Source organism: Rhipicephalus microplus, chromosome 10 (genome assembly GCF_043290135.1).
Source record: "Rhipicephalus microplus isolate Deutch F79 chromosome 10, USDA_Rmic, whole genome shotgun sequence".
Classification (NCBI taxonomy): Eukaryota; Metazoa; Arthropoda; class Arachnida; order Ixodida; family Ixodidae; genus Rhipicephalus; species Rhipicephalus microplus.
Genome location: NC_134709.1, coordinates 90801666 through 90827148, shown reverse-complemented (window position 1 = coordinate 90827148; position 25483 = coordinate 90801666). Strand labels below are relative to the sequence as shown.

Genomic DNA, 25483 nt, shown 5'->3' with positions numbered 1-25483 from the left:
AATGGTGCAACAGTAAACACATTCGTAAGAAAGTTAGAAAGAACAAGAAAAACAAAAACAATATCACGAAAATAGAATCAATATGTGTGACAATTTTATTCGGTCATTGTACAAAGGAAAAAAGAATTCTTAGTTGTGTTCGTTCTCGCGAAGCAAGGTGTTAATGCATCTGGTCTCCAGTGACGTGGGGTTCTGGTTAATAGGGGCGATGGATATAGGGATGAGTCTAGTGGTGAATTGTTTGTGTAAGGCAGTTTAAGAAATTCCACTCTCCGTATCTGTCTTGTCAATTCAAGTGGGAATTCATATTGATTGGTGTTTTCGTTGCTCATTGGTGCTCATCGGGGGCGAGCAGGTTTGAAGCTGCGCTGGCAGCACGGTATCTGGACCATCTCGGACGTGGAGCCCAGATCGGCTGTGGCCAGACACGGGGAGCTGCGCGTTGGGGACATTGTGCTCTCCATCAATGACCAGACACTCGCGGAAAAAACGCAGGGTGAAGTGGCCGCCATCCTCGCTCTCATACAGGATCTCAGCGTGGTCTTGTGAGTCAACTATTGTTTGTTATAGTGTATGCGTTTGTGACTGTGTGATAAACTATTCAATTAAGCCAGAGAAAATTATTACATGTTAGTTTCAGACTAGTTACAGTAAGCAAGAGAAAGAATTCGGTTGCAGTTGCACTGTATAGGTGATTATCAGAGAAATGTATTAGCAGTGTCTTCAATTGCATTGAACTAGGAACGTGTGCTGAATAGCAATTTTGAAGTTTGAAGGCACTGGTGATTTGCTCAAGTAATTTTCAGTTGAATAGTTCGAATAGCACATGTCATCTGTATTTAAAGAGAACATCTTTTACATGACCCAACTAGCCTGTACAATATTTAAAAAGACTAAAGCAAGGTGTCGGAGAATGTGACCTTTTTAGGTCGAAGTGAAGTGGAAGCAAATTAAAATAGTGGCAAAGGTACAAATGGTAAAATATGTTGCATATTTTCTGCACTTGCTGCACATCCGTATATAAGCTTGCATATCAGCATATAAGTGAATATTCAAATAATTTATGTTTGTATCAAAGCGAATTCAAATACTTCAATATTTGTTAAATATTTTACGTGTTTGGATGTTAGCCCATGCCTGCATATATAACTATATTCAACTACCTTAACAACCATAATTAGCCAGTGCTAGCCAACATTTATTAGATGCAAGTAGCATGCAGGCAAATATGATAGGCATCATGCAAGCATCAAGCTTTTCACCATAATGCGCATACTAATGAGAACACATTAGAAGTAAAATTAAAAGAAGTAAAGGGTAATTTTGTGCAGGTGCTGCATTTTCTATATTGTGCTTGCTCTGTTGCGTACGCTTCTTCAGTCGACATCCAGTGACGTGATATCGGCTGTTGTCAGGTGAAAAAGGGTAGTGGGTAAAAAGTAAGAATGTCATGCACATGCTGAAATCTCATGGCATCGTCAAAATCTTCAGTTTGAAAAGCACAGTGGCAAGGCATGTGTTTATGAAAGCCTCTCTGCAGCATCAACTACCTCAGGGAGGTGGATGGAGAGACGATGGAACCTCCACCACCGAGTCCATCTGTGGAGAAGGTCAAAATGCGCAAGGTCAACGGTTTCAAGGAGGACGTCGTCGAAGCGTGAGTGCCTGTGATGCCTGTCATTAATGACTCATTGTCAATACAAACATAGGGATGAATGAACCGGCCAAATAATGCCTGTAGAAATCTTAGAACAGCAGGTGTTGGGGTAAGCTTGGTGTGTGTGCTTGAACATTATTTTAAAGATCCTTGCAATTTACCTTTCAAGACAGATGAATGTAGGAAGCGAACCAAAGTGCAGTAGTGATAACGCTCCGTGTTTAATATCTACCTTGTGTGTAATGCTCATAATCTGCAATTCCTGCAGTGGCAATCATATTTTGATGAAGCCAAAATGCTTGAAGCCTGTGTACTGTGGGATGTTGGTGCATGTTATAAAGAACCCAAGCCCTCCACTACGGTATGCTTCTATATCACGACATTGCTTTTTCATGTGAAACCCCAGATATTATTATTATTATTATTGATTAATGCACCATCTATTGTGGATATGACAGAAATTTGTCGTAGATGGGAAGTTGCGCACAGTGGTCTAAGCTTGTACGGATACATTGGCATTTAATATCAGATGTTGAATCCAGGGTCAGGTGCCTGGCTAGCCTAGCCACATTGTCACTCAGGCTAACTATTTATGCAGCAAGTGTTTGTAGGAAATGCGTTGGAAATGACTGTGCCACCTTCTTGCAGATGTAAACAGAATTTGGTTTCTAGCGTCAATGCATCGCGCGATCTGCGGCAACGCCAATGGGCTACATCCTTTTGTAATTTTGGTTTTGTCGCACGATTGCTACAAAGGCACGCGAAACTTGATCTTTATTTTTATAGGCACTCCCTTGCCGGAGCGGTAGAAGTCGATTTTCATTTTTATTGACGTTCTTCTTAGCTTGTTTATTACCGAAACTCACGAGCTATTCTCGTTTTTGATAAGCAAGTTTACTCTGCCCAAGGCAGCAACATGACATGACGATGCCACGTGTTTGCTAGCACAACTCGTCACTCCAAGAAGATTACGGAGACCCATGTTATGTGAAGCATACAATGAAAAGGTGTTGTGTTTAGACTGGACCCTTTTTTTTCTAGGAATACCATGCTCTGAAATACTATTTAGCGTTTCACAGCTCTGAGTAACGCTGACATCGAAAAACTGTTCTTTTTTTTTTTCTGATGGGAGGGGGGGGAGTTTTTTTTTTAATTTTGCACATTTCATGCATTCAAAAGCTGTAACAAAGCAATTTGACCATTTCTGAATGTTTTTCACTAAAAAATTTGGCCCGCAAAGTGTTAAAAAATTTTGATTGGGTAAATCTGGATTTCCGCCTTCAGTGATCAATAAATAAAAGAAGGAATGCTTGTGACCAAAAAAGAATTTTCTATAACTGTTCTTAATATGATAACTGTTTAAGATCTGCTGTAGGAGACAAATATTCATTGAAGAAACAGTTCTTATGAGTTTAAGTACAGTGTGTTGCATATGTTTGAACCTTTATTATTGTTATAAATGCCAGTTCTGGCTTATTTGCAATTTTTTCTCAACAGTAATAATTTTTTGCTATCTCGCTTGAGTCTACTTGAGAGAAATTGATCTTGATACAGTTCACACGGATTCTTCAGCACAATTCTTAGTGTCTACGTCAATCAATAGGTCATTCAATCAATCAATCGAACTCAGCTGTTTAAGACACCCATGGAAAGGGGTCAGCCGAGCTGAACGCTCATTGCCATAATTTAATGAAATAAAATAAAACACTTTCGGAAGACGTAAATGTTGCTCTTGCAAAGTCTGCAGATGCTAAGAACAATATTTGCAGCAAGTTAGTGTTTCCTAACGTGAGGGAAGCTGGGTGGGTCTTTATTCTGTTTGTGGGGCTCTTTACTACTGTTATTTTTAAGGGACCCTTGTTGCTGCTTCATGCAGTCTTCACGGCAAGGACGCTGCCACATTGCGTTTCGTGCCTCTATCACTCCTCCGTACTTGCTTAGGTCTAGGAGTGTGCAATTTTTTTTTTTTTAGGCTTTCTGTTGAGCTGGCGGGCAGGAAGCCACGGAGTGGGGCCTCTCTTCTTAATCCTGTTAGGGGCTTCCCTGACAGTGGGCTAATCCATCCTTGAGCGTGGTGGAGGATCCGTGTTTGGCTCCCATCGTTACTTTTTCGAGATATCGTGTGAACATGCAGGGATGGTGCGTCGGCACCGGGACGGCCTCGGCGGACATCCCTACTCGTGCCATCGACCGGTCCGCTGGGCCTGTCGCTTCGGCGGCGTCACTCGACGGCCCCCGACATGGAGACGATGGTGGCCGCAGTGCACAACATCGCCTCGTCGTACGTGCCTTCGCTCAGGGATTCCATGTCATCGTCAAAAGGTGGGGGCTCCGAGCTTGCATACTCATTGCTGGCTGTTCATCTGCCACGTGCTCAAGTAGATGCGACTTACCTGTTCAGTAATTATTTAAGGTAGCCCAGATTTTCTCCATGATTTCATTGTTTCAATGCAAAGGTTGTGGGTTTAGTACCCACCGGCACTGTGTATGTTGTTTGATCACCAACTTGTATGTTTCCTTATCTCCTGATTGGTAGTCTTCTCTTAAAAGCTTCAAATAACACTCCATGCTCTTTTTGTCTTCTATTGGCTTCACATAATTGTGCTTAATGAAAACTGACCCCTCGATTGATCTTTCTTTTATCGAAACAAAGTCACTTGACCTCTTCGCTACCAGTGCTCACACTTGCAGACTTCACTTCTTAAGCAAATCACATTACAGCAAATGAGCAGCAGAAATTGACATTAGCGACTGGTGTGCCAACAAAACTGTATGTGGTGGATAAGCCTCACAGTGTACGACGGCCTGTTTGCCCACTTGCTTAAAGTTTGTCCGCCTGCTTAAGTTTGCCTGCACATTGTCCACCTGCTATAAGTGCTTAATATTTTCTTTGCATACAGAGTAGTTAGAACACAGGTTATGCTATGGGTCTTTGGAAATCATTTATAAGATATTTTATAAGAAACTTTTTATGCTGATTTCAGATATATAAATATTTTTCTTGCAAGTCGCATACTTTCAATTCTGCGACATAACAAAGTCAAAACGTTAAGCCTTTTGCCCCCACCCTCTTCCCATCACTAAACTCCCATATTTTTTTACCATTTATGGTTCATAATGTTTGAAATAAAGTGTAGAATGCAAAAAACTATTTAGGAAGTGCGTACAATATGTGTAGTAGACATCAAGAAGTCTATATTTTTCTTACCCTAGTAAAGGTTTACATATAATTTTATCACACAATAAAAATATTGAAATTTAGACAAGATAATTGGATTTATTATACTTAGGAAAACATTTGACCGAATTTCTTGCAGATCCGAGCACCAAATATATCTATAAAAAGAGGGGCACATTAAAAAAAATGACAAAATTTTTGTTTTGGGAAAAGTGAGTTTTAAAGTTAAAATTCAGTGCTTATTTATGAAAGATGTCACTAAATGCAGTGAAAGTTGTGCACAAAAAAGGACAATCCTTCCTGTACTGGCCACTGCTACTAGAATGTATCAGCACCATCAGTTTGTCCCTCACGGCTCTTTCGAGCTGACTCCTCGCAGACGTTTCGCTCACAGACAAGGCCATGAAGTGCTTGCCAAACTTTTTCTGCTCCATCTTGCAAAGCATTGTGCCGACTGAAAGCTATGGAGAAATTTGACCGGACTTCGAAATCTAAATAAAGTTCTTTGTTGAGGAACACGACAATGCGAATGCCATTTTATGGCCGCATTTGGGCCACATACTGTAGTACATAATGACAATGGTGTCCCCGCCAACTTCTGTCGCTGTAAGCTCCTTCGACTTCGCAAGATTGCGCAGATGGCATCCATTGCTCCATCACGGACTTTCCGGCTGATGGCTGTGGATAACTTTTGATGCATTGGCTTTTGCAAGCTAACAATTGCCGCAAATAGGACCAGCTGCTTGTAGCTTATTCCTACAGAGTGCGCCACCACAACTGCTTTTACGTTGACAGTGTAGCTGTCGCACGAGATATTGCTTCCTTCATCTATAACAGAGATAAACACACGAGAAAATTGTTGTTCAGCTGCGCTGCTCGACAAGACATGGACCCCCCTAGTAGGCTTCACAGCACATACAGGTGTGCAGCGGTCAATGGCAGTCCCAGACCTCTGCCACGTGCTTTAAAAGCCATTCGCGGTGCTCGAGAAACACGGCGAAAGCGTGCTTGTTTTTATTATTTCTTGCGCTGCAGCAGCACGAAAAACCGTCGTTATTTGAAAAGTGAGGCTCGGCTTTTCACACCAAGCGATCGACAATGGCCAGCGGTGGCGCATTATCGACGGCAAGGTGCTCGAAGACTGCACGCTGTTGGCCTTTGAACAGCCACCTTGCGCTCTTTAAACGAAATTTCAAAACAGGTTCAGATGAGTCTCGACATAGATTTTTTTTATTCAATTTTTTTTTTTTTTTTCAGAACAGTAGAGGTACTATACTTATCAACACAGGTGGAAGCAAAAAAAATCAATAATTTTTAAGAAAACTCGTGTTTTTTAACCTGCATCTCCCCTAATTACCTGTTGGTTATTTCATTGGTTCTATTGAAAAAATAATCTAGCTTTTTGAACGATTCTCGTTCTCTCATAATCCTGATTATACTGCCCAATAAATTGCTTATGCAGAGCTGCTGGTGCCATCCAGCCAGAGCGTGACCTCGACGCCGAGCCCGAGCACCTCACCGCAGCCCTCGTGGCCGGCGCGCACGCCCTCGCCGCTGCTGTCACCGCCGGTCCACCCTCTGCACCACCTCTCCTCTCCCCTGCAACAGCAGTGGGGGCCTGAGCGTGAGGTCGAGCTGGTGCGTGAGCTGCCTCAGCAGCGCAACCTGGGCATCAGCATTGTGGGCGGCCACGTCGACCTCTTCCGACACTCTCAGGAAGGTGGAGGGAGCTCCACCGACAGCCGCAGCGGCGTCTCGGGCATTTTTGTCAAGAACGTGCTCCCGGACAGTCCGGCAGGCCGGCTGGGAGCCTTTGGCCGGGGCGATCGCATCCTTGAGGTCAGTGACACCAAATTTTACCTGCCATAGAGTTCTTTACATTTAACTAGAGGGGACTGTGATGCTGTGATCGCTCAGTGACCATGGGAATGATGGGTAGGACATCGATTTGCCCACTCTTCGTGTTTGCGGGCTGCGAACACACTCGTGGCTTCATTTATTGCAGTGTTTTGGTATTGTTTCAAATAAAAAAACAAACTGTTTTGAACTTCGTGACCGGATTTAAATTGGTAAACCTGAAGACTAAGGTGGTGAAGTGTAACTGATAAACTATCGCTGATTGTTGTTTCGTGACAAAGCAGCTTCAAGCCACACAAAGCAAAACGTAGCCGAAAGTACGAAAAATAGGCAAATCCGTGTACTACCCATCGTTCCCATGCTTGTTGAAACGCCATGCATTGCAGCACCCATAGACACCAGTGCCAGAGTTTGCTCCTGTGTATTTATAGGAAACTCTTTGTTACCAGTATTTGTTTTATTGTGATAGCAGTTATATGGACACAGTAGGTGCATTTTTGCTTTCAGCGTCACCTTGACACTCCTAAATCAAGCCAAGATCTATAACATTACCATGCCTTTTGTGTGTTAAATTATTGCCATGTAACAAACATGTGTTAGTTTTTCTGTAATCGCGACATAGCATCAGCTCAATGCTATTTGAAAAATGGTATTGCCACGAGCACAAGATAAGCTTGTATTGCAGTCATTGCTGGCAGGCTTGTATGTGTCATGGAAAAAAAAAAGGAGAGGAAAAGCGCACAACGAAGACGATGAGCTTGTACTACCTGGAATCTGACCATCCTGATATTCTGGCATGCTGCTTAGTACAGAATTCTGTGTGTTCCTGTTACAATAGAACATGACAATATGTGAAAATGAAAACGTGTGAGGGCTGCCGGTAATTGGGGTTCAAGAGCAGAGAAAATGCACTAGTCTTCTCTATTTTATTGGGGGATACATTCAAGGAGGGCTTTCATAGCAGGCACTGCTTGGTTCTGGTAGGAACTGCACAGTTTGATTGGCTAGGGGCGGTAGCCCTTGATTCTGCACGCTGTGTCTTGACAGGGATCAGCAAACGACCCATATTTTTGTACACATTGTTTGTTTACCACAAAGTTTGCAGGGAATTCCTCGGCAGCACCGTTTTGTATCGACGCTGGCCGCTTAAGTCGGCACGTAATTTAGCTGGGGTCAATCAACCCTGACATTGAAGGGCACATTTTTGGGGTGGGGGGGGGGGGGTCTGATATATATTTACTACTAATGTTACAGCTCTATTAATGCTACCACCACCTATATTCTTAATTTTTTAATTTAACGACAGTTTTTTGTGGTCCCCTCAAAGTCGCATTATTGGTGTTTCACAATAGTATGGTCGATCTTGGATATACCGAACTTGAAGGAGTTCGCGAAATAGTTTGATGTATTGATAATTCAACATAAGAAATACATGTATCTAAGGCTTATATATTGCATTGATACTCTCGAAATAGCTTTCAGAAATCATAATGAGCGTTAACTTGACGATTCGTTCACAGTATGTTTAAGAAAAGGCGGCAACTTCTTTTCCAAGTTACTGCACTTTATTTTGCATTAAAATAGTTGGTAGACTTGTCTTGCCTTTTGCGCATCGTCTTGTTCGGTATCCATTTTCATCAATCGAGCATTGAAGCTTTCAAGAAAAGCAAATTCAGCCCCTTCAGCCACAACAGCGATTATTGATGGTGAGCACCGATGGAAGCTCTGTAGCTCAGTAAAATGTTGTTCAGCAGCGGTGTTAGCATCTTCGTAAATGCCCGGGTCTGCTTCTACATGAGGTCATCAATGTATGTGGGGATTCAAGCTGCAATCTGACATTCAACAATAGAATGGTGTAGCCAACATAACATGTGGCCTATGAGCCATAGCGGGGCGCCTCATGAGTTTCTCGGTTTTGGTGCAGGTGGATGGCATTGACCTTCGAGAAGCGACACACGACCGAGCAGTGGAGGTGATCCGGAACGCCGGGACCCATGTCAAGTTCAGGCTGCAATCTCTTCTACCTACGGTGAGAGTTGGAGCAAAATTTTGACATCTTATTTTTTACCACAAATCTGTTGGTGAGCATGATAGACACTTTCGTGTAGCGTTAGCTCTGTCAGTTCTCAGTTTCAAACAAAGAAGAGGCAGTAGCTGATGCGTTGTGGATATCTGTACGAAACTAAATGGGGGCAAAGTTTACAAATGTTGTAAGGGCATTGTATTTATTTTTTCTCAGATACAGTGGAATCACGATAATACATCTCGCTATTTCGCGTATATTACGCATGTTACAACTCGCATGTTACGACGAACCACTTAGGTCCCGGCAGAACCCCTGTAAAAATGCATTAAGAACATCGGTTATCTGGCGCTATTTAGTGTAGGACCGCATCTTAAGACGCGTTTCAGATGCTGCCAGAGAATAAAAGTCACTTTTTCTACTTGATTCTAAAACCGACCAATTATTCATGCATGCAAAATTAAAACATATGTGCCCTAGGTCAATCAGAAAAGTATAGAGAGGAAGACAGTAGCCTTACAAGAATGGGAAACTTATTTTCCTAGAATTCATGTGCTCCTGTGATCCTGTTTTCTTGGCTTTAAGATAACTGCTGAGTGTTCCACGATCATGTGCATATCCAGGGCTATGTTACCTTGGCAAGCTCTATTTACACAGATCCGCTTCAGCTGGTCGAAAAGCTGTGAGCTTTGAGATTCGGATATTCTGGAGTTTTCAGTCTGTGAAAATTTTTCAGGTCAACGTTCAGTGGGAGATCTTCCTTTGTTTGTGGCAGTTGTATTCACACACTTCGAGCACGCTAAAGAACACGGCGCAGCTGTCTTCATCTTGCAAAATTGCAAAACAACTTTCCCTAGATGTGAGCGTTCAAACGACAGCAGTACATCACGATTTGCATTTCGCAAGTGAAGGAGTATGACGTGGACGGTTCAGTAGCACACAAACTTATTCTACGCAAACTCGTACCAAAATGTGCCCTGTCGTCACCATTATGTGATGGTGAGGACATCATATTTAACTTTTCTAACGGCAGAATGCTGCCAATGCAGTTTTCATTTAATTTTCGTGCGCGTGCACTTTTCATATTCAATAAACCTCTCCCTGTTTGAAAACAGTGTGCCGTCACTGTGAGCACCCTCCGACCATTCCCTCCTCTGGAGCAGCTGCTGGTTGCTGCATAGCAGCGCAGTGTGTGTCTGCATTCCTTCGACAGAAATTTTTGCATTGCTGTTTTCTAAAGCCACAGCAAAGAAGGGTCGCTGCCTATAGTGCACGGTTCTGCTAGGTTAACGTGTGGTTAACATTTCCTCGTCGTAGATGGCAGCCATAAAAAAATCTTATCCTCTTCTAGAGCAAACGTTCTGCGTGTTCGCAGTCATTGGCCCATTCAGAAATACTTTATTTACACGCGTAATGAATGCACTTTTTTTGTCGAAAAATCAAAGAAAAGTTGAGGCTGCATTTATTATGCGGGGCAAATTTTATGAAATCCTTTTGGGGATGAGCAAGAAATGTGATACAGTCGAATCCCTTTAAAGAGACACTGATATAAGAGACAAATGGGTGTAAGAGACAACAGTGTGCATACAGTAAAGTACAGGTCGATAAGAAAATCCATACGATGTACCCTGCTTATAAGAGACATCTCATATAAAAGACAAGAATCGCTGCCCGGAGCATGCCTCTTATAAAAGGGGTTTAACTGTAATGCGAAAAAATGTTAAGTCACTTATTCTTTTGCAATTGACATATGCATACACTGTTTGGAAAGAGCTTCTTTGTTGCATTTCACTCGTTTTCAGTGGTTAGATGGCACTATCTCCTGCAAGCGTTTCCTGCGCTGCCTACACACGGCATAGAAGTGTTTCGCGGCTATCTTTTCTCACAGTCGTTTAACCGCAACAGTGGTATCTTCTGGGATCTTGAGGGGCGCCCAGAAGCGTGCGCTACAACGCACCCTGCCAACTTCATGGCAACCTCGCACGCACAACGACCACGACGACACCGTTTGAGATTGTAACAAGCAACCACAAAAGCATCAAAACAAACTGTCGATAACAAGATTAACGACAAAATACGGCTGCCGCCTCGCAGTCCACATGAGAAGTGTGTTTTTTGAAGTACGCGCAGATAACAAGCATGCAATTGGAATTGCAGTGAGAATCGGGGGGTGCTATCATGTTGCGGAAATGACACTCACAATCTTTTCTGGCCGACTAGCAATTTTTATCCGATTTTCCAGAAACCTCCAATGCGATGGCCATGAATGGCTCTTTGCGATAGCCATGGCGACAACAAATCTTGTTGTCGTCGCTCGGAAATCGCGTGCATGTGGTTGGCGACCTTTTGCTGGCGCGGGCTGTTTCGTGACCTTCGCTCGCTGTTTGCTTATCAGCTGTGATGTCCCTACATTCGCACCATTTGTGAACCCCACTGTGGTGCATAGATAATTAAAAAGGACGGGACGTGCGAAATACAGATAATAATAAAAACAATGCAGTGCGCGACAGTGGGCGAAGGGGAGGAGGGAGCAACTGAGAAGGGCCGGCATAATAATAAAAAACGGACGAGCAAGGAGCCTGCATGTGTCGTTTAGTGGGAATTCAGCTAATATATGCAGGGGGTGCATTTATTATGCGGGGAAAAAAATCCAAATTTCTGGGACTGAAGTTGGGGGTGCGTTTATTTGTGTGGCAGGGATGTAAATGTGCGTCATGTGCAATGCAGTTTTAAACGAGGTGAATCCTTGGTAGCAGCATAATCTTGAGCTGCTGTGTGCAAGGTCACGGATAAGATTTTCACTCATTGCGCACAATTCTGATTGGGGATGAGTGAAAAAAGAAAAAACAAAAGGAAACACTTTTTGCCGTGCTTTGGCTGAGGTGAGAAAATTCCCAGGAAAATGAAAGCTAAGTTCTTTGGCGTTTGTCATAACTCACTAAAAATTCATGCAATTTTGAACCCGATAACCTAATTATATACATAATATTTTGCACAGTTACCTCACTGCATTTGGTGCCTACAGTGTGCTTGCATACCTACATTGCACCTTTAGACCTGATTCACAAACTTGTAATGCACATTCTCACCTCATAAAAATCGAGCCATAAAGGTATGAAGTACATCAGAAACTAGAATCTCCGCTGCATCCATTAAGGCGTATGAGGTCTCTGATAATGTGAGTTATACATTTATTGGGTTTGAATATTCATCGTGGCGAAGCGTATATGCTGATTCAGCAATGTTACATTAAGCTGATACTTGGTAGCTCACGCATAGTCGTATCTTTCAACCCAAAAATCATGCCCCCCCCCCCCCCCCTTTGTTTTTTCTCTGCACGCAGCGAAACACTGTGATGTACCCACTCGCAGATGACCACGTCAGATGCATTCTTGCCTTGATTGAAACATTGAATCGTGAAGTTCCATCGACAACTGGTCGCTGCCCCCAGCCTACAATGATTGCCGATGTTTTCGCAAACAAGATGCATCGTTATTCACACTGCACACACCCCGCAATATATTCTCAGTTTCACTGTCCGTAGTAGTTAATCTATATTTTCAATGCCTTTCAACGCACACTACTCGTAAAAAACTTGTCACTGTAAGATAAGATTAAGCTTTGAAAAAGGAAAAAAAAAAGAATCTTGTCTAGTGCACCGCACGACTGTACCATGTCCATCAACCAGAAGGGGTGTTTTGCAATTCGCCCTCTTGCACGTGCGCTGGTGATGTCATGGTGTGATGAACCCCGGCCGAGGTCTGTTTATCGGGGGAAAAAATGCGTGTGGCATTCGTTTTTTTTATTATTTTAAGTTTTGAATAAATATTCGCTCACACTTCAACTACTCATTTGCAGAAAAAAAAAATGCTTAGCTGAGATGTTCAAAAATAATTTAACCTAACTTCATTGCAGCAGCACAAGATCATGCAGTGAGTTTATTCAGGGGGTATGCAACTGTTTTGGGGGTCTAGACTGAGTGCCATCTCCTATATTCTTAGTTTCTCAATTTTATGGCATTTTTTTAACAGTTGGCCTCGCTATTCAGTCCCGCCTTACTGATACAGCTTGCACTGACTGATAGGGGCCAGGAACTGCATGAAACATAGAAGTCTTGTTACTAGGGAACCACCCTGTTTGGTGCCTGCAAGCGCCACCAACATTGTCGGATTCAATAAAAGTTGATTTATCATAATCATATTCCCCTCAAAGTCGTACCATTGGAGTTCTACTCTATTATGGTATTACATGCCTAGTGATGAGTGGAGTAGTCACGGGACTATGTGTAACTGGTTTTTCAGTATACTTACAAAAACACATGCGCCTTGTAATTACACTCAAACCTCGATATAACTAACCCAGATATATAACTAAATACCGATTATCAATGAATATAGTGTTAGGAATAAACCTTTAGTATAACGAATTTTCGGATATCACGAACTCATTTTCGTGTAAGATGCAACTTTGTTATAGGGAGGTTTGACTGTATGTGCATTGCCAGTATGTATTGCTATGGTCACCTTCCTGATGCAAAAATTATCATGTGCAGCCAAAAGACAGCATTGATGACGCAAGCCAGGAAGCTTCACCACGGCTACTCTCACCACAGGTAAGTTCCTAGTTATGTGCATCTCAATGGAGAAAATATCCCATGTTAAAGGATGTAGCTGATGATATTAAGGGAAGCGTCTTTCCCTGAATTCTGTCATATGCATAAAGTCTCCCGGATTTTCTGGAAGACTCCTGGATTTCGGCCATTTCTTACATTTGTACAGTTGTCGGGAAAGTTTCCCAGAAATTGAAATTTTTTTTGGTGATCTGGCCGCATTGACAAAAAAGCAGCCCACTTTGATTCAGGCTTTCTGAGAATCCGTTGCATTTTATTGTAAATGAATTTAGGAGGCGTTAATGTAAATGTACAGTAGAATGTGAAAGGTGCAATATCAGAAGATACGAATTCATGAAATTCACCAAACTCCACAACGTCCATTGGTCCAGGTGTTCCGAACGCTTTTCCTCATCACGGCTGGTCGTATGAACTTTAGTACCAAAACCGTCAAACGAAAGCACAGATCAGAGTGCTCGAAGTTTCGGAAGGACACGCGCTGCCAGCGCCCGCACTGTCAGAACTGTGGCTATTGTTTGTGGACAAAACGGCGGTTGCTCTAGACACCATCATGTATGGTGGCGATGTAACTGACAGAAATCTGAAAGTGCACGTGCGTTCAATGCTCGGCCAGTCAAGGCGATGTTGCTTTCCTCGAACACTGTGGACAAAACAGTGGTGGATGCAATCATAGACAACAAAAAACTACTTGGTTTTGAAGGCACATGTGCAGCCAGCACACGTGGATCAGAAACAGAACTACCGTTTTCTGAAATTCTACACGGGAAACCACGGTCCCGGCCAACGTTTATAGAGCCTGTTGGACGCGGCAGCGCGATCATCAATAGCGGCTACTAGCCAGGGGCACACAACTAGCGCAGCGATTATTAAAGCCAATAAAGACGTAATAAAGGCTAAAAGCGTTTTGACGTTCCTGTCCAAAAATCTAGTAACTATGTTTCAGCTCGTCTCAAGTGAAGCTTCGACTCGCGCTTTCCCGGCAGCAGGCTGCGCCGTCCCGTCCGTTCTTGTGTGTCCCAGGAAGACATACCGAATCTCTTTGACAGAAATGGATTTTGCTAGTTGTTTTGATGACATGAAGTTTTGGGGGGATACGAGTAAATTTGCCCTTCTTTGAGACTTGCACCTTCTAATGCAGTGTGGAAAGCCCACCCTCATGTGTTTGACCACTCCAAGTGGTTATAAGACCATAGTGCTGATGTTTATGACCCCGCCCCCCTTTTTGCAATGCTAAAAAGGGGGGGGGGGGGCGGAAGGAATAAATCAACATGACTCCACCCCCCGTTTTATGTGGTCTTTTTTGTTTTCTTTTGGTGGAAAAAAAGGGGGATAAAACAATGTGACAAGCTCCCTCTCCCTTATTCCGAATCCTCAAACTTGGCAGGTATGCATACGTTTCTCATCCTTATGCACTGTCTCATTTTACTGGGTAACTAATGCTTTGCACATAGCGATTCACCTAGGGCATGGAATCTGCAGGATTTTTTTTCTTCCTTCTTGAGAAATGGGTTTTTAGTCAGGTCCACCAACCTGTGTACAGAGTCAGCCTTTTAGTCGAGTCTCTGAACACGCGTGTTTATTGAGCCACCGGTTGTGATTTGGCATTAGCTCTGAATTCAGAGCTTGCTCTGGAGTCGCCGTCACCTTCTACCTAACACCCCGGCCGCAAATACATTTGCCTGCTTGAAATGATTTCCACATTCGTCGCCTGTGCTATTCTACTGCGTGGGATCTCAAGTGCTATTTGAATAAAGGGCACAGTTTACAGCTTCGAGCATTAATAAAAGGGAATTTGCTGCACTGTTGATACAGCTAGTTGACTGGCTGAATTACCGTATTTACTCCGTAATGAACGCACTTTTTTTCTTGAAAAATCAAAGCAAAGTTGGGGGGTGCGTTCATTACACGGGGTAAATTTTATGAAAACTTTTTGAGAGAAGGAAAAAATGTGGTAATGTAAAAAAAATTGGCCCCGTATCTGCATGTAATCTGCAAATGTCGAAAGACGATAGTCTTGCATGTGGAGAGAGTGAACAAGACATTTATTTGATGCTCTGCACAAGAAAATCGGTGAATGGTATTCTGGAGGCGCTGCGTTAGAGTGCCTCGAGCGTGCAGCGGAAGGCGAGCGAGCGCATCAAGTCATGTCACATGTGAGACATAAGCGCCATCTGGCATTTGTCTCAAAAAACGAAGCGCGTGGCTCTGAGACGGATGTGCGCGCCCACCTCAGAGGTGATAAGGTGGAGAACGCAAGGAGACGGGTAGGTGCCACCACCGTTTCGTTTTAGCAAAGCGTTGGAAACACTCGCCTTTCCGTGCAAGCGTTGCATGGTCAGCGCAGCGTGACAAGCGCTACGTTCCTTAAAATTACTTTTGTATGCCTTTTCTAGTAAGAGACCACATGCAGAATATATACGTATTGTTATGGTGCCCCAGACATGCGCAATAATTGCTATTTAATTGACAATTGCACAAGCATGAACGCTCAATCTTGAGCAACATAGGTGGGCGCTGCGAGGTCGGCCGTTTCAAGTACCCGATGCCGTAAAGAGTGGACAAGCAGACAAATCTACAGACAGACAGACCAAAATTTTGTGTCGAAGGTCCCCAAGAAAGACTATTGTCTTTAAAAAAGTGAGGTCGCTTAGCCTTTGGCAATTCACATACACATATACTGTATGGAAACAGCTTCTTAGTTGCATTTTACTCATCTTGGGTGGCCGCAGCAGTGATATCTGCTTGTGATCTCAAGGGGCAACCAAAAGGGTACACTCATGGGGGAATGGGGAGTGAAGGGACAGTTAAAGTGAAGAAAATAGAAAGTAGGCTAAAAAAAGAAAGGGGGGTGGGGGGTGTCACAGGAAGCGACCAATGGTGTGACCTTCTCTGGCTGTGTGCTTATCAGCTGTGATGTGTCTACACTTGCACTGCTTGTGAAGACTGGGGACCTGCCCCGGCACAGATAGTAAGAAAAGCAATAAGCACACAGCAACTGGCGAAAAGGAGGGGGGTAGGAGCCAGCGGAGGGGGTTGAAGGGGTCAGCAAAGTAATAAAAAACGGAAGAGAGCCAACGGGTAAGGAGGCACCAGGTGTCGGTTAGCAGGACTGCAGGGGATCAATGTAGGGGGTGCATTTATTACAGATATAAAGAAAAGCAATAGGGCACGCCCTAATGGGCGAAGTGGGGGGAGCGAGCAAGCGGAGGTGGTTTTGGGAGGGTGGCAAAGTAATCAGAAACGGAAGAGATTCAACAGGTGAGGAGGCGCCAGGTGTCGGTTAGCGGTTAGCGGGGCTGCAGGGGATGAATTGTAGGGGGCCCGTTTATTACCTGGGGGGGGGGGGGGGGGGGAATTTAAGTTTTGATGACTTAAGTTGGGGGTGTGTTTATTTTGCGAATGCATTCATTACGCGAGTAAATGCGGTACAGAGTGAATGTTGATGCTGATGAGATGCGTAGCCGAATTGAGGACATTTCAGTCATCACACCTGTACAATGATCTCCCTGTAAAAACCACATCTATTATGTTGTTTATGGCGGACGTCTTGAAAATGGAAGTGCGTTTGAGAAAACTAAAAATGGTCAAGCACACAAATAGACAGCTTGTAACATTGACCCTAATCGGAAGAGACTGCAGCTATGGTATGAAACTGGTGCGCTCGCTGAAAAAAAAAAAAATCACTAAGAGAAGCCACACTTGCCTTCTAAGCGTTGCTTCCTATGCACGAAATATAATAAAGTAGTCTTCACAATTGTAGCAAACGCACAGCATTTGTGACGTGCACGTGTGAGAGGGTCATTTCATATTCAGAAAAGTGTTTCTTGTGTGCAGCCTTCATTTGAAGCTGTGAGCCCCCAACGCAGTCCCCTGGCACTGACAAAGTCACTGTCGCGCGAGTCTCGCCTCAGCGTAACATCCCAACTGAGCCGGAGTGCCAGCCAGGGTAGCCAGGACGGCTTGGAGCCGGCCCCAGAGCCCACCAAGAGAGTTCTCACCATGCATGGTGTAGAGGTGAGAACTTATTCTCAAATGAAATCATGACCATAATGTGCATGAACCCATGTTATCACTTGGAGAAATTTCAAAAATTCAGGCATGTCAAGAGTTTCCTCTTGCTAAAATTTTCACAGCCACATTTCACTCGGCCATGGCATTGCCCGGTGCCAGTATGTGAACGTGTCATTATAGTTGAGAAGCCCACTTGATGTGTTGTAATGTTTCTTTGTTTTCTGTGATGAAAGGGCGTGCACAAGCTGAAGCGCCAAAAGAAGGGACTTTTGGTGTGAGTGTGGGGGGGGGGGGGGGGTGCGCGTGCCATATATGTTTTGAGTATAGCCGTGCGCACTGACGCATAACGAATGGTCAAGCTTCGCCTTTCAGCTGCTTCACCCCTAATACTATACTTGGCTGTCCCACATTTACCTTTTCCTTTCTGTTGCTTTCATTCTTCCTATATCTATTTCTCCCTGTACTTATCTCGCTATCTCGCCCATTGCAACACAATCGTATGGTTCCCGTAATCGCTTGTTTTGTATGTTAGTGTGCCTGAAGAGCCGAGTGGTTACGACACCCTGGTGGTTATGAATAGATAGCCGAGTAGTTACGAGTGGTTACGACAATGAGTGCTCGATGGGGACACTGCAGGCACTGGCATTTGCGTTAGCTTGTTCACTCCCCCACTGCCCCTGTCTGAGCATCCATTCTTTTGCATGACCAGCCTTCGTGTTTTTTCTCTTTCCGTGTGTTTGGGTCTACACGCACACCGTATTTCAATGATGAATCCCTGCACAGACTAGTTAAAACTTCATGTCGTTCTGAAACTTCTAGTGCACGTCATCACCGCAGCCACAAATGGAGAAACAAATACTAGTACCGGATCTTTGTTGGAGCTACTTGGTGAAAATTCATTTTTTACGAAAACTTTTCGGTGATAATAAAAAACACGGACACAAAGAAACATAACAGTACGGGCGGCAGTTCACTGCCACGACGTTTATTGGCAAGGCGAGAACAGAAAGGAACAGAAAAAAAAATCATGACACATCAGTTATTTTCATTGGAGAGGTCTCAATCGGGGGCCCCACTGGCCTTAGCTGCCCGTTTTATCTGGTTGATCAGATTTTGCTGTCTGTCTGTCTGTTTCTTTGTGTGTGTGTGCGTGTGTGTGTGTGCCATTTTCAACATGACACCATCCAGTTTCCCTGTAGCACCAACCGTTGAGTCAACGTTGCAAATGTTGCTTCAGTGCTTTAGACGCTGAATAACGTTGGACCACCATAACATTGTAAAATCATAACAAAGTGTACATCAAATCAGTCTCTTCTTTCTCTGCATAGATCGACATGAACAGTGCGGGAAGCATCACACGCGAAGAGCTCTCAGACGCCGAGGAGGAAGAGGAGGATGTCTACGGCTACACAATGAGTGAGTTCCTGCACGCTTGAATGGCATGCTCGTATGGCGGTAATTTTTATTGCGCCAGGGAGTGGCACAAGGAAGAAGCTCGAGCTTTCGAACAAAACATCCACGATGTTATGGAATAATAAGCCGTGCTGCAGACTTATGAACCGGATGCAAATGGCGTTTTATGCCTCGGGCAAATGTGAGGTGTCATTTGCGATTGTGAGGTGTCATTTGCTTTCTGCTGCCACATGAGCAGAAAGCTTTTTGCGGGCCGCTCTTTTATTGGAACCAGTAAAAGCTGTCACATGGAAAGGTTCAGCGATTCTTGCTGCGATTATTCATTTTACTAACTTTGCTGCATCGATATATACAGTAAAAGCTCATTAATTCGAACACGAAAGGAACTACATAATTGTTCAAACTAAGTGGAGTTCAAATTGGTGGGCTAAGGCTAGAATGAACAGACATCTCACCACACAGTGCTGGCCGAGCCCAAAGAAGCCACTTTTGGACTCTATCTCGAATTAGGTGCTGCTACTACATGATTATGGCATGTGATTTCATCAATTATATTCTTAGAGTTTTAACAGCAAACATAAATTAATTGATGAGTCAGTGATACGCCAGAAATAAGCATTGACATGCACACTTAGGAGCAGTGAGCCTTAATGTCTAAATTTATGGTGCTATTCGTGTTACAAGACATGTTTATTTGATTATACATGGCAGAGATAACACTGTCAAAATTATAAGTAACCAGCAGTTTGCATTTGGTATTGTTTCTTCTGTTGCGTCTCCACGAGTATTGTTTGCAAGTTGAGCTCCAGAGCAGTGTCCACATTCACATCTGCTGAGAAGTGCTGTTGTTTCGCTATTTTGCATCTCTAGTAAATTTGGTTTAGTTTAGTTTTGCTACACATCGTGATCACTCTGGGCTGACGTTGACAAGGAGCGATGAAAACCATGGCATCTCAACTGGAATTAATTGTTTTCAATACCAATGCATTTGATTCTTCTGGAGTTTTCTTCTGTAGAAATAGGCAGGGCTTTGCGAGGACCAGGTTGCCAGTTCAAATTAACTGTTAGTTCAAATAACAAAGTTCAAATTAATGAACCTTTAATGTAGGACCACACTAACGTAGCTTAAAAGACAAAGTAATTCTTACTAATGCCCTGCAATTAATTTTCGAAGTACACATTTATTTGCATGTTTGATTTTAATTGTTATTAGGGTGCCTTGCACCTCTGCCAGCACTAGTTATTTCTATTTTTACTCCTCGATGTTCTGCTTTTATTAGCGCATCTCAACATGCAGTGCTTTGCACAAGTATTTGAAGCAGTAGCATCTTTTCTTTGCTCATGAGAGTTGATTACTTTAATGTTACTTAGGAAATATTAGCTAAAATATAATGTGCCAGGAAATTTTCGAAATTATGCCACCATCAATATCAAAGAGCACTTCATATAGTGGCTTGCTGCCAAAGCAACGCTCATTATTGGAGAACATACTTGCTTGAAGCAACTTTAGACTTGCCGGCCTTACCAGGAATCGGTTACCAAAGTTCTTCAGCGCTGTCTTGAATGAAGATGCACGTTGAATGGCTTAAGGGAACACCTCACCTAGTGGACGCTGCATGTTTGGTTTTAGAACTTTAAGGCCTAATCCAAAAGATGTTTTTCCGAGTTTTTTACGAAGGAGGACTGCAGGCCTACTCATCTCGTTCAAGGGTGTGATCTTATCACAAATGCAGAATGCATGGAAGTACCTCGAATGCGTAGTGAGTGATAGGAGTGCTTTAATTTACTAAAGAGCGGCATACGCTACTTCACTGCACGGATTTCTCAGAACTTTGCGAAGCTTGGAATGCGGTCATGTTCACTGGGAATGCATAATAATTAGTGGCCCAGCTCTGAGCGAAATGGAAGCTATCAGTCGGCAGAAACCGCTCTGCTCTTAAAAGTTGTCGCGGTATGTCTTATCTCTTGTTGGATCTTTAAATGTGCGAGCCCCCAAAACGGCATTGTTGTGCTGTTGCACCCACCTCGCCGATCGCGCTACCAAGGTAAGTCCTTGTTTCTGCCAGCTTTGCCTCGGCATTTTTCGCACTGTCGCCACATTGAATAGATTCTCTGCCTAGTCGTCTGGCATCAGAGCGAAAAAAAAATGGCTCAAACACATATGCCGCTTCAAGTGGTCAAGCACCATGCAGAATTTGCACGGCACTCGGGATGACGGTGCATGGTTGTGTGCTGCACAGTGGAAAACCGTGGCGCTGTTTTCTCGTTTCACTCTCGCTTCTTTTTACGTCGTGCAATCTCTGCAATTACGAACTGTCGGAATGTGAATGAAATGACTTGTGTTTGCTTGTTCTTAGTTGCCATATATACTCGACCAATTTCTAGACTGAGTGGTGGGACTATATATTGTAGCTCACTTCCATACCTTATATCGAGGGTCTCAAACATGCAACCCTTGGACTATGCTTTTGTGACCCTTGACCAGTATGTGTTGAAACGTCGCTGTGGAAGAAAAACTCTATTTCAGAATTTTAGTCGCACTGAGAATCAATATCGATATGAACTTGGCTTGTATTAGCCCGATATGTATAGGAAGGAAACGGGACAGAGACGAAAAAAGGTAGGTGCTGACCAACTCGCCCGAGCTACAACACTTCTGAACAATATCAGTATCTTTGCTCCATGTCCAACGTTAAATCCTCTTCAAATATGATATGACCCGTATATAGGATACGGACAGTGTGTTCTTCTCCACGGCAACACTAGATGCTCCCCCAACCCCCTCCCTCCTGCTTCGCCAATTTTCACCGTTCTGCCGCTTGTTCGACTAAATTTTGTTGATTGTGGCCCGCTAGCCGAGATGAGTTTGAGACTCCTGCCCAGGATCATACAGTTCGGGATTTCAAAACACGTAAACTTGAGGATTGTGAGCACCTTCAGCAGAAGCCTTTAAATTTTTTTGATGGCTGATGCCACTGAGAAGTCCGTCACATGTGTTACCTTTGATACGCCAGGTGCTGCGGTGCTGCCCTGTGAGGCAAGAATTTGTGGTCATTTGTATTAGGAACAATAGGCGGTAGTGCTTTTTACAGCTCTCACAAGGGGGTGCGGCACTCGCGTGGGAAGAGCATGTGCGGCACGTGCACCGATGGGGAACATTGCATGCCTAAAGCTTGAATGACTGGGCTTGCGAAACAAGCATGCTGTTCACCTCCTCAACATTAAGTGGGCCGATGCATACCTTGCATCCTCTGATGTTACTAGATTATAGCAGCCACATTATGTTTGACACTATCCATCCGAGAAACCTCATGCACAGTTGAAGCCTAAAAGCTCGTTCATTTGACCCTCATAAATGAGGAAAATCAGATAATTTGGACGTGTTTTCTGCACCCAGCCACCATTCATGCATTGTTTAATGAAATTGAGCTCATGTTAATTTGGTCACGTATGGACTCAACCCAGTTTATTCGGACGATACCTGAAGCTTACTTAGTGCAGAACGACGCAACAGAGTGAAAACGGTGTTTACAGAAAACTGGAGCGATTGGTTAGTGACCATGAATGATTGGTTAGTGACAACGATCTTCATTGCTTAGTGACCACGGTTTTCTACACATACGAACCCGGCACCATACAGCTTTGTTTTAACTGGATGCAATGTGTGCGCAACTGTACAAAACTCAAAACATGGCAGAAGCTGTTGAAGCGGATGAGCTTTCAGCTGCAGTCGCTATGCTGGCATAAAAGCCGTCTGCTGCATCGTTACGAACAAACAACTAGTTGCTGGCAAATTAAACCATGAAAGAACTATTGCACATGTCTATGACGGTAGGTAACAAGGAAGTGGTGCAGAGCATGTTTTGGGCTAATTAAGCACGGCAGTCTAACATCATGGTAGCATTGAAAATGAAGTTGCAAGATGATGAAAATTGTGGAATTCACACCTCTCTTGTGCTGAAAAACTGCAGCCTTCATGCCACCTAAATAAGGAAGTGTGTTGATGTACTTATGGAAATTTGTTCATTGTTTTCTTTTTCTTGATATTTTTTGATAATTCAGAGTTCGGTTTATACGTACTTATTTTCTGGTCCCGCAAAATTTGAATCAACAAGCTTTTACTGCAATGTACTTCATGTATGTTCGCCTTAGTTCCAGATTTCATGTAAAAAGGGTTTCTCAACACGAAATTCGATGGTGATTGCTTTTTTTTTTTCTTTTCAGTCATTGTGTATGCATTGCAGCAGTGCTTGCTATTGTACATTGTGAGCTCAGTAGTTATGAGGCTACCTTGAAAATACAGCTGAAACATTTAAAGAGTGCAAGCAATGATTAAAGAAAACATGCTCTCATATGGGGCCATGTCGGGTGCAACATTTCTTGATTCAATTCAGCATGGCCACATTTGTAGAATACCGTGGCTCATCGGAATTTTGACTACCTGGTCCACATTATTAATGCACACATTTGGTTGAATTCTATAGCTTATAAAACTTATGCAGGGGTGCGATCTCGGAATGATTCCATTCTTTTTTTTTCGATGCTTTTCGCTGCCATTAGCCGTGTGTGATTGATTGAAGCGCATGTGCGATTAGTCAAAGCGTGCACGAGGTGTGCTTTGACGAGTCGCACACAACTAATGGCAGCCAAAAGCATAGGAAAAAGGAGTGGAATCGTTTCGCGATTGCACCCTAGGCCGAATGTTCACCGTATCTGGTTTGTTTTAAATACTCGATGCTGTATTCACTTGCGTTACCGTGGCATGCTTACCAACACTTTATGAGAAACTATAATTTGAGTAACTGTGTCATCGCTACTGCATATCATTTTAGGAAAAAGGTCTTGTGGTAGTTTCTCATCGGTGAATTAGTGTTTGTGGAATACTTTTATCATGCTACATATCTGTTGCACTAGGCTCTAAAAAAAAAAGCATAAAGGTCATATTTGGGGCGTCTTTCTACCGTACAACAATTGTCATTTGTCTAGTCTTCTTTCCTTTTCACCACGATTTTTTCCAGATTTTTCGCCACCTAAATTTGATCGTCGCATTACAATCAAATACCGAAATTGAAGTTGTAATAAAATGTGCCATAATGCACACAATTCTTTTAAGACTGTTTTATTTTATTCCTTTTTTTTTCCTCCCGCATAGGGTAGATGCGGGTCTTGCACCTCATTACCGTTTTGGGTAAAAAATGCTTATTCCTTCTCCTCTTCTCGGTATGTCACCCCCCACATTACAATCAGCATCACATTGCAATCGAGTAAATATGGTAATACTGTGCAGCAGAAGGACACCCCAAATGCTCTCGATTTCTTTAAACTGCACCATGTTTAGTCGGTGCCAACAGTCCCAACCTTCTTCTCTGCCAAAATTTGTGCTAGTGGTGTGAACAGTTATTGCAGGTGGCGGTCTTTATTCTCAGTTCTACCTTTCTCCCCCTTTTTTCAGTGTCGAGCCGCTTTTAAATGGGCACCAACCCTCCCTCCTCCTCCCTCCCCTAGGTGAGCGACAAGCGATGGCAATCTCAGGAAGAAGTACAAAAATTGAAAAAAAAAAAAGAACAAAAGTAAATGAAAAGATTACTCTTTTGGTATCTAAGGCCAAAGCTTTAGGTTTCCTTAGAGATATATTTTGGAATAATAAAATACGTTCTTGTACTCTGGGTTCTTTGCTAACCATTTAAGACTCTCTTTAAAAATTTGTGTACACTATCAGTTTTTGCTAGTTGTGGCAAATAATGACTAAGAAAGAGAAAAATTTGTTGTGCTTTGGATCAGTTGAACCTCCTGTCTAATAAATATGTCTTTATCAAAATTTGTTTTGTAGTACCATTGCAAGTTATCACTTTGCTCAAGGTGCTAACATGTTCAATCAGTCGTTGATTGTGTTGCTTTCTACCAGCCGCATCAAGAGTGCAATTTTTTTTGGCTCAGAAGGATCATTCTGAAAACCAATTTTAACAATGTTTATAACCTGAGCTTTGATACTACTTGAGCAGAAACATGGCATGAATGGCTTCATTATAAATGAATATTTCATATCAAATCAAAAAGTAATAAATACTATAAAAATATAAATAAGCATATTAGGAGATTGTTTTGGTTGCAATAGAATATCCAGTGCCTTGAAACAGTGTTGTGTGAATCTGATGCATTTGCAAACAGCTCGTCATACGGGGGGAGGGGGGGGGGGGGTCTGGAAGGGTTCAGCTTTATGCTTTTAAGCCTTCGTCGCACTCGCTTGTCCACTCATGGTCCCAAACATGCGACGTGTCGGGGGTCTTGGGGTTAGGGAAGCCTTCCGGAAACATGGCTCGATGAGAAGTGGCGTGCGCAAGACATAGGGTGTTCTGCTACCTAACCAATAACATAAGTATTAGTTTTATATGAGACGCCATAGTGGAGGGCCCCGGAAATTCGGACTTTCTGGGATTCTTTAATGTGCACCAAAAGCTAACCGCACGGGCCTCAGCATTTTTACCTTTGCGAAAATGCGACCCCAGCAACCGGTATTTGATCCCGTGACCCGCGGGTCGGCAGTTGAGCACAATAATCGCTAGATCACCGTGGCGGGTTTGCTTAATAGAACTGTTAATATATAGGTGTGTATAAATAGTACATGCCAGTTGTTTCTACAATGATCCTAAATAATGTTTAATGATGTGCATAACAAAAATTTTATTCAAACATAAGCTCTCCAGTGCAGCGGAT

The 25483-nt window shown here is 43.2% G+C and overlaps 1 protein-coding gene across 1 annotated transcript in view; it reads left to right on the top strand.

Moving 5' to 3' along the window:
• The window catches only part of LOC119181162 (multiple PDZ domain protein), a 354670-nt gene that overhangs the window by 178951 nt on the left and 150236 nt on the right, over positions 1-25483 (top strand). Inside the window, exons 17-24 of the mRNA XM_037432350.2 lie at positions 356-545; positions 1541-1657; positions 3792-3979; positions 6298-6674; positions 8617-8721; positions 13268-13327; positions 17180-17359; positions 18685-18772. Coding sequence (XP_037288247.2) covers positions 356-545; positions 1541-1657; positions 3792-3979; positions 6298-6674; positions 8617-8721; positions 13268-13327; positions 17180-17359; positions 18685-18772 — 1305 coding nt within the window. The remainder of the gene's footprint in view (positions 1-355; positions 546-1540; positions 1658-3791; positions 3980-6297; positions 6675-8616; positions 8722-13267; positions 13328-17179; positions 17360-18684; positions 18773-25483) is intronic.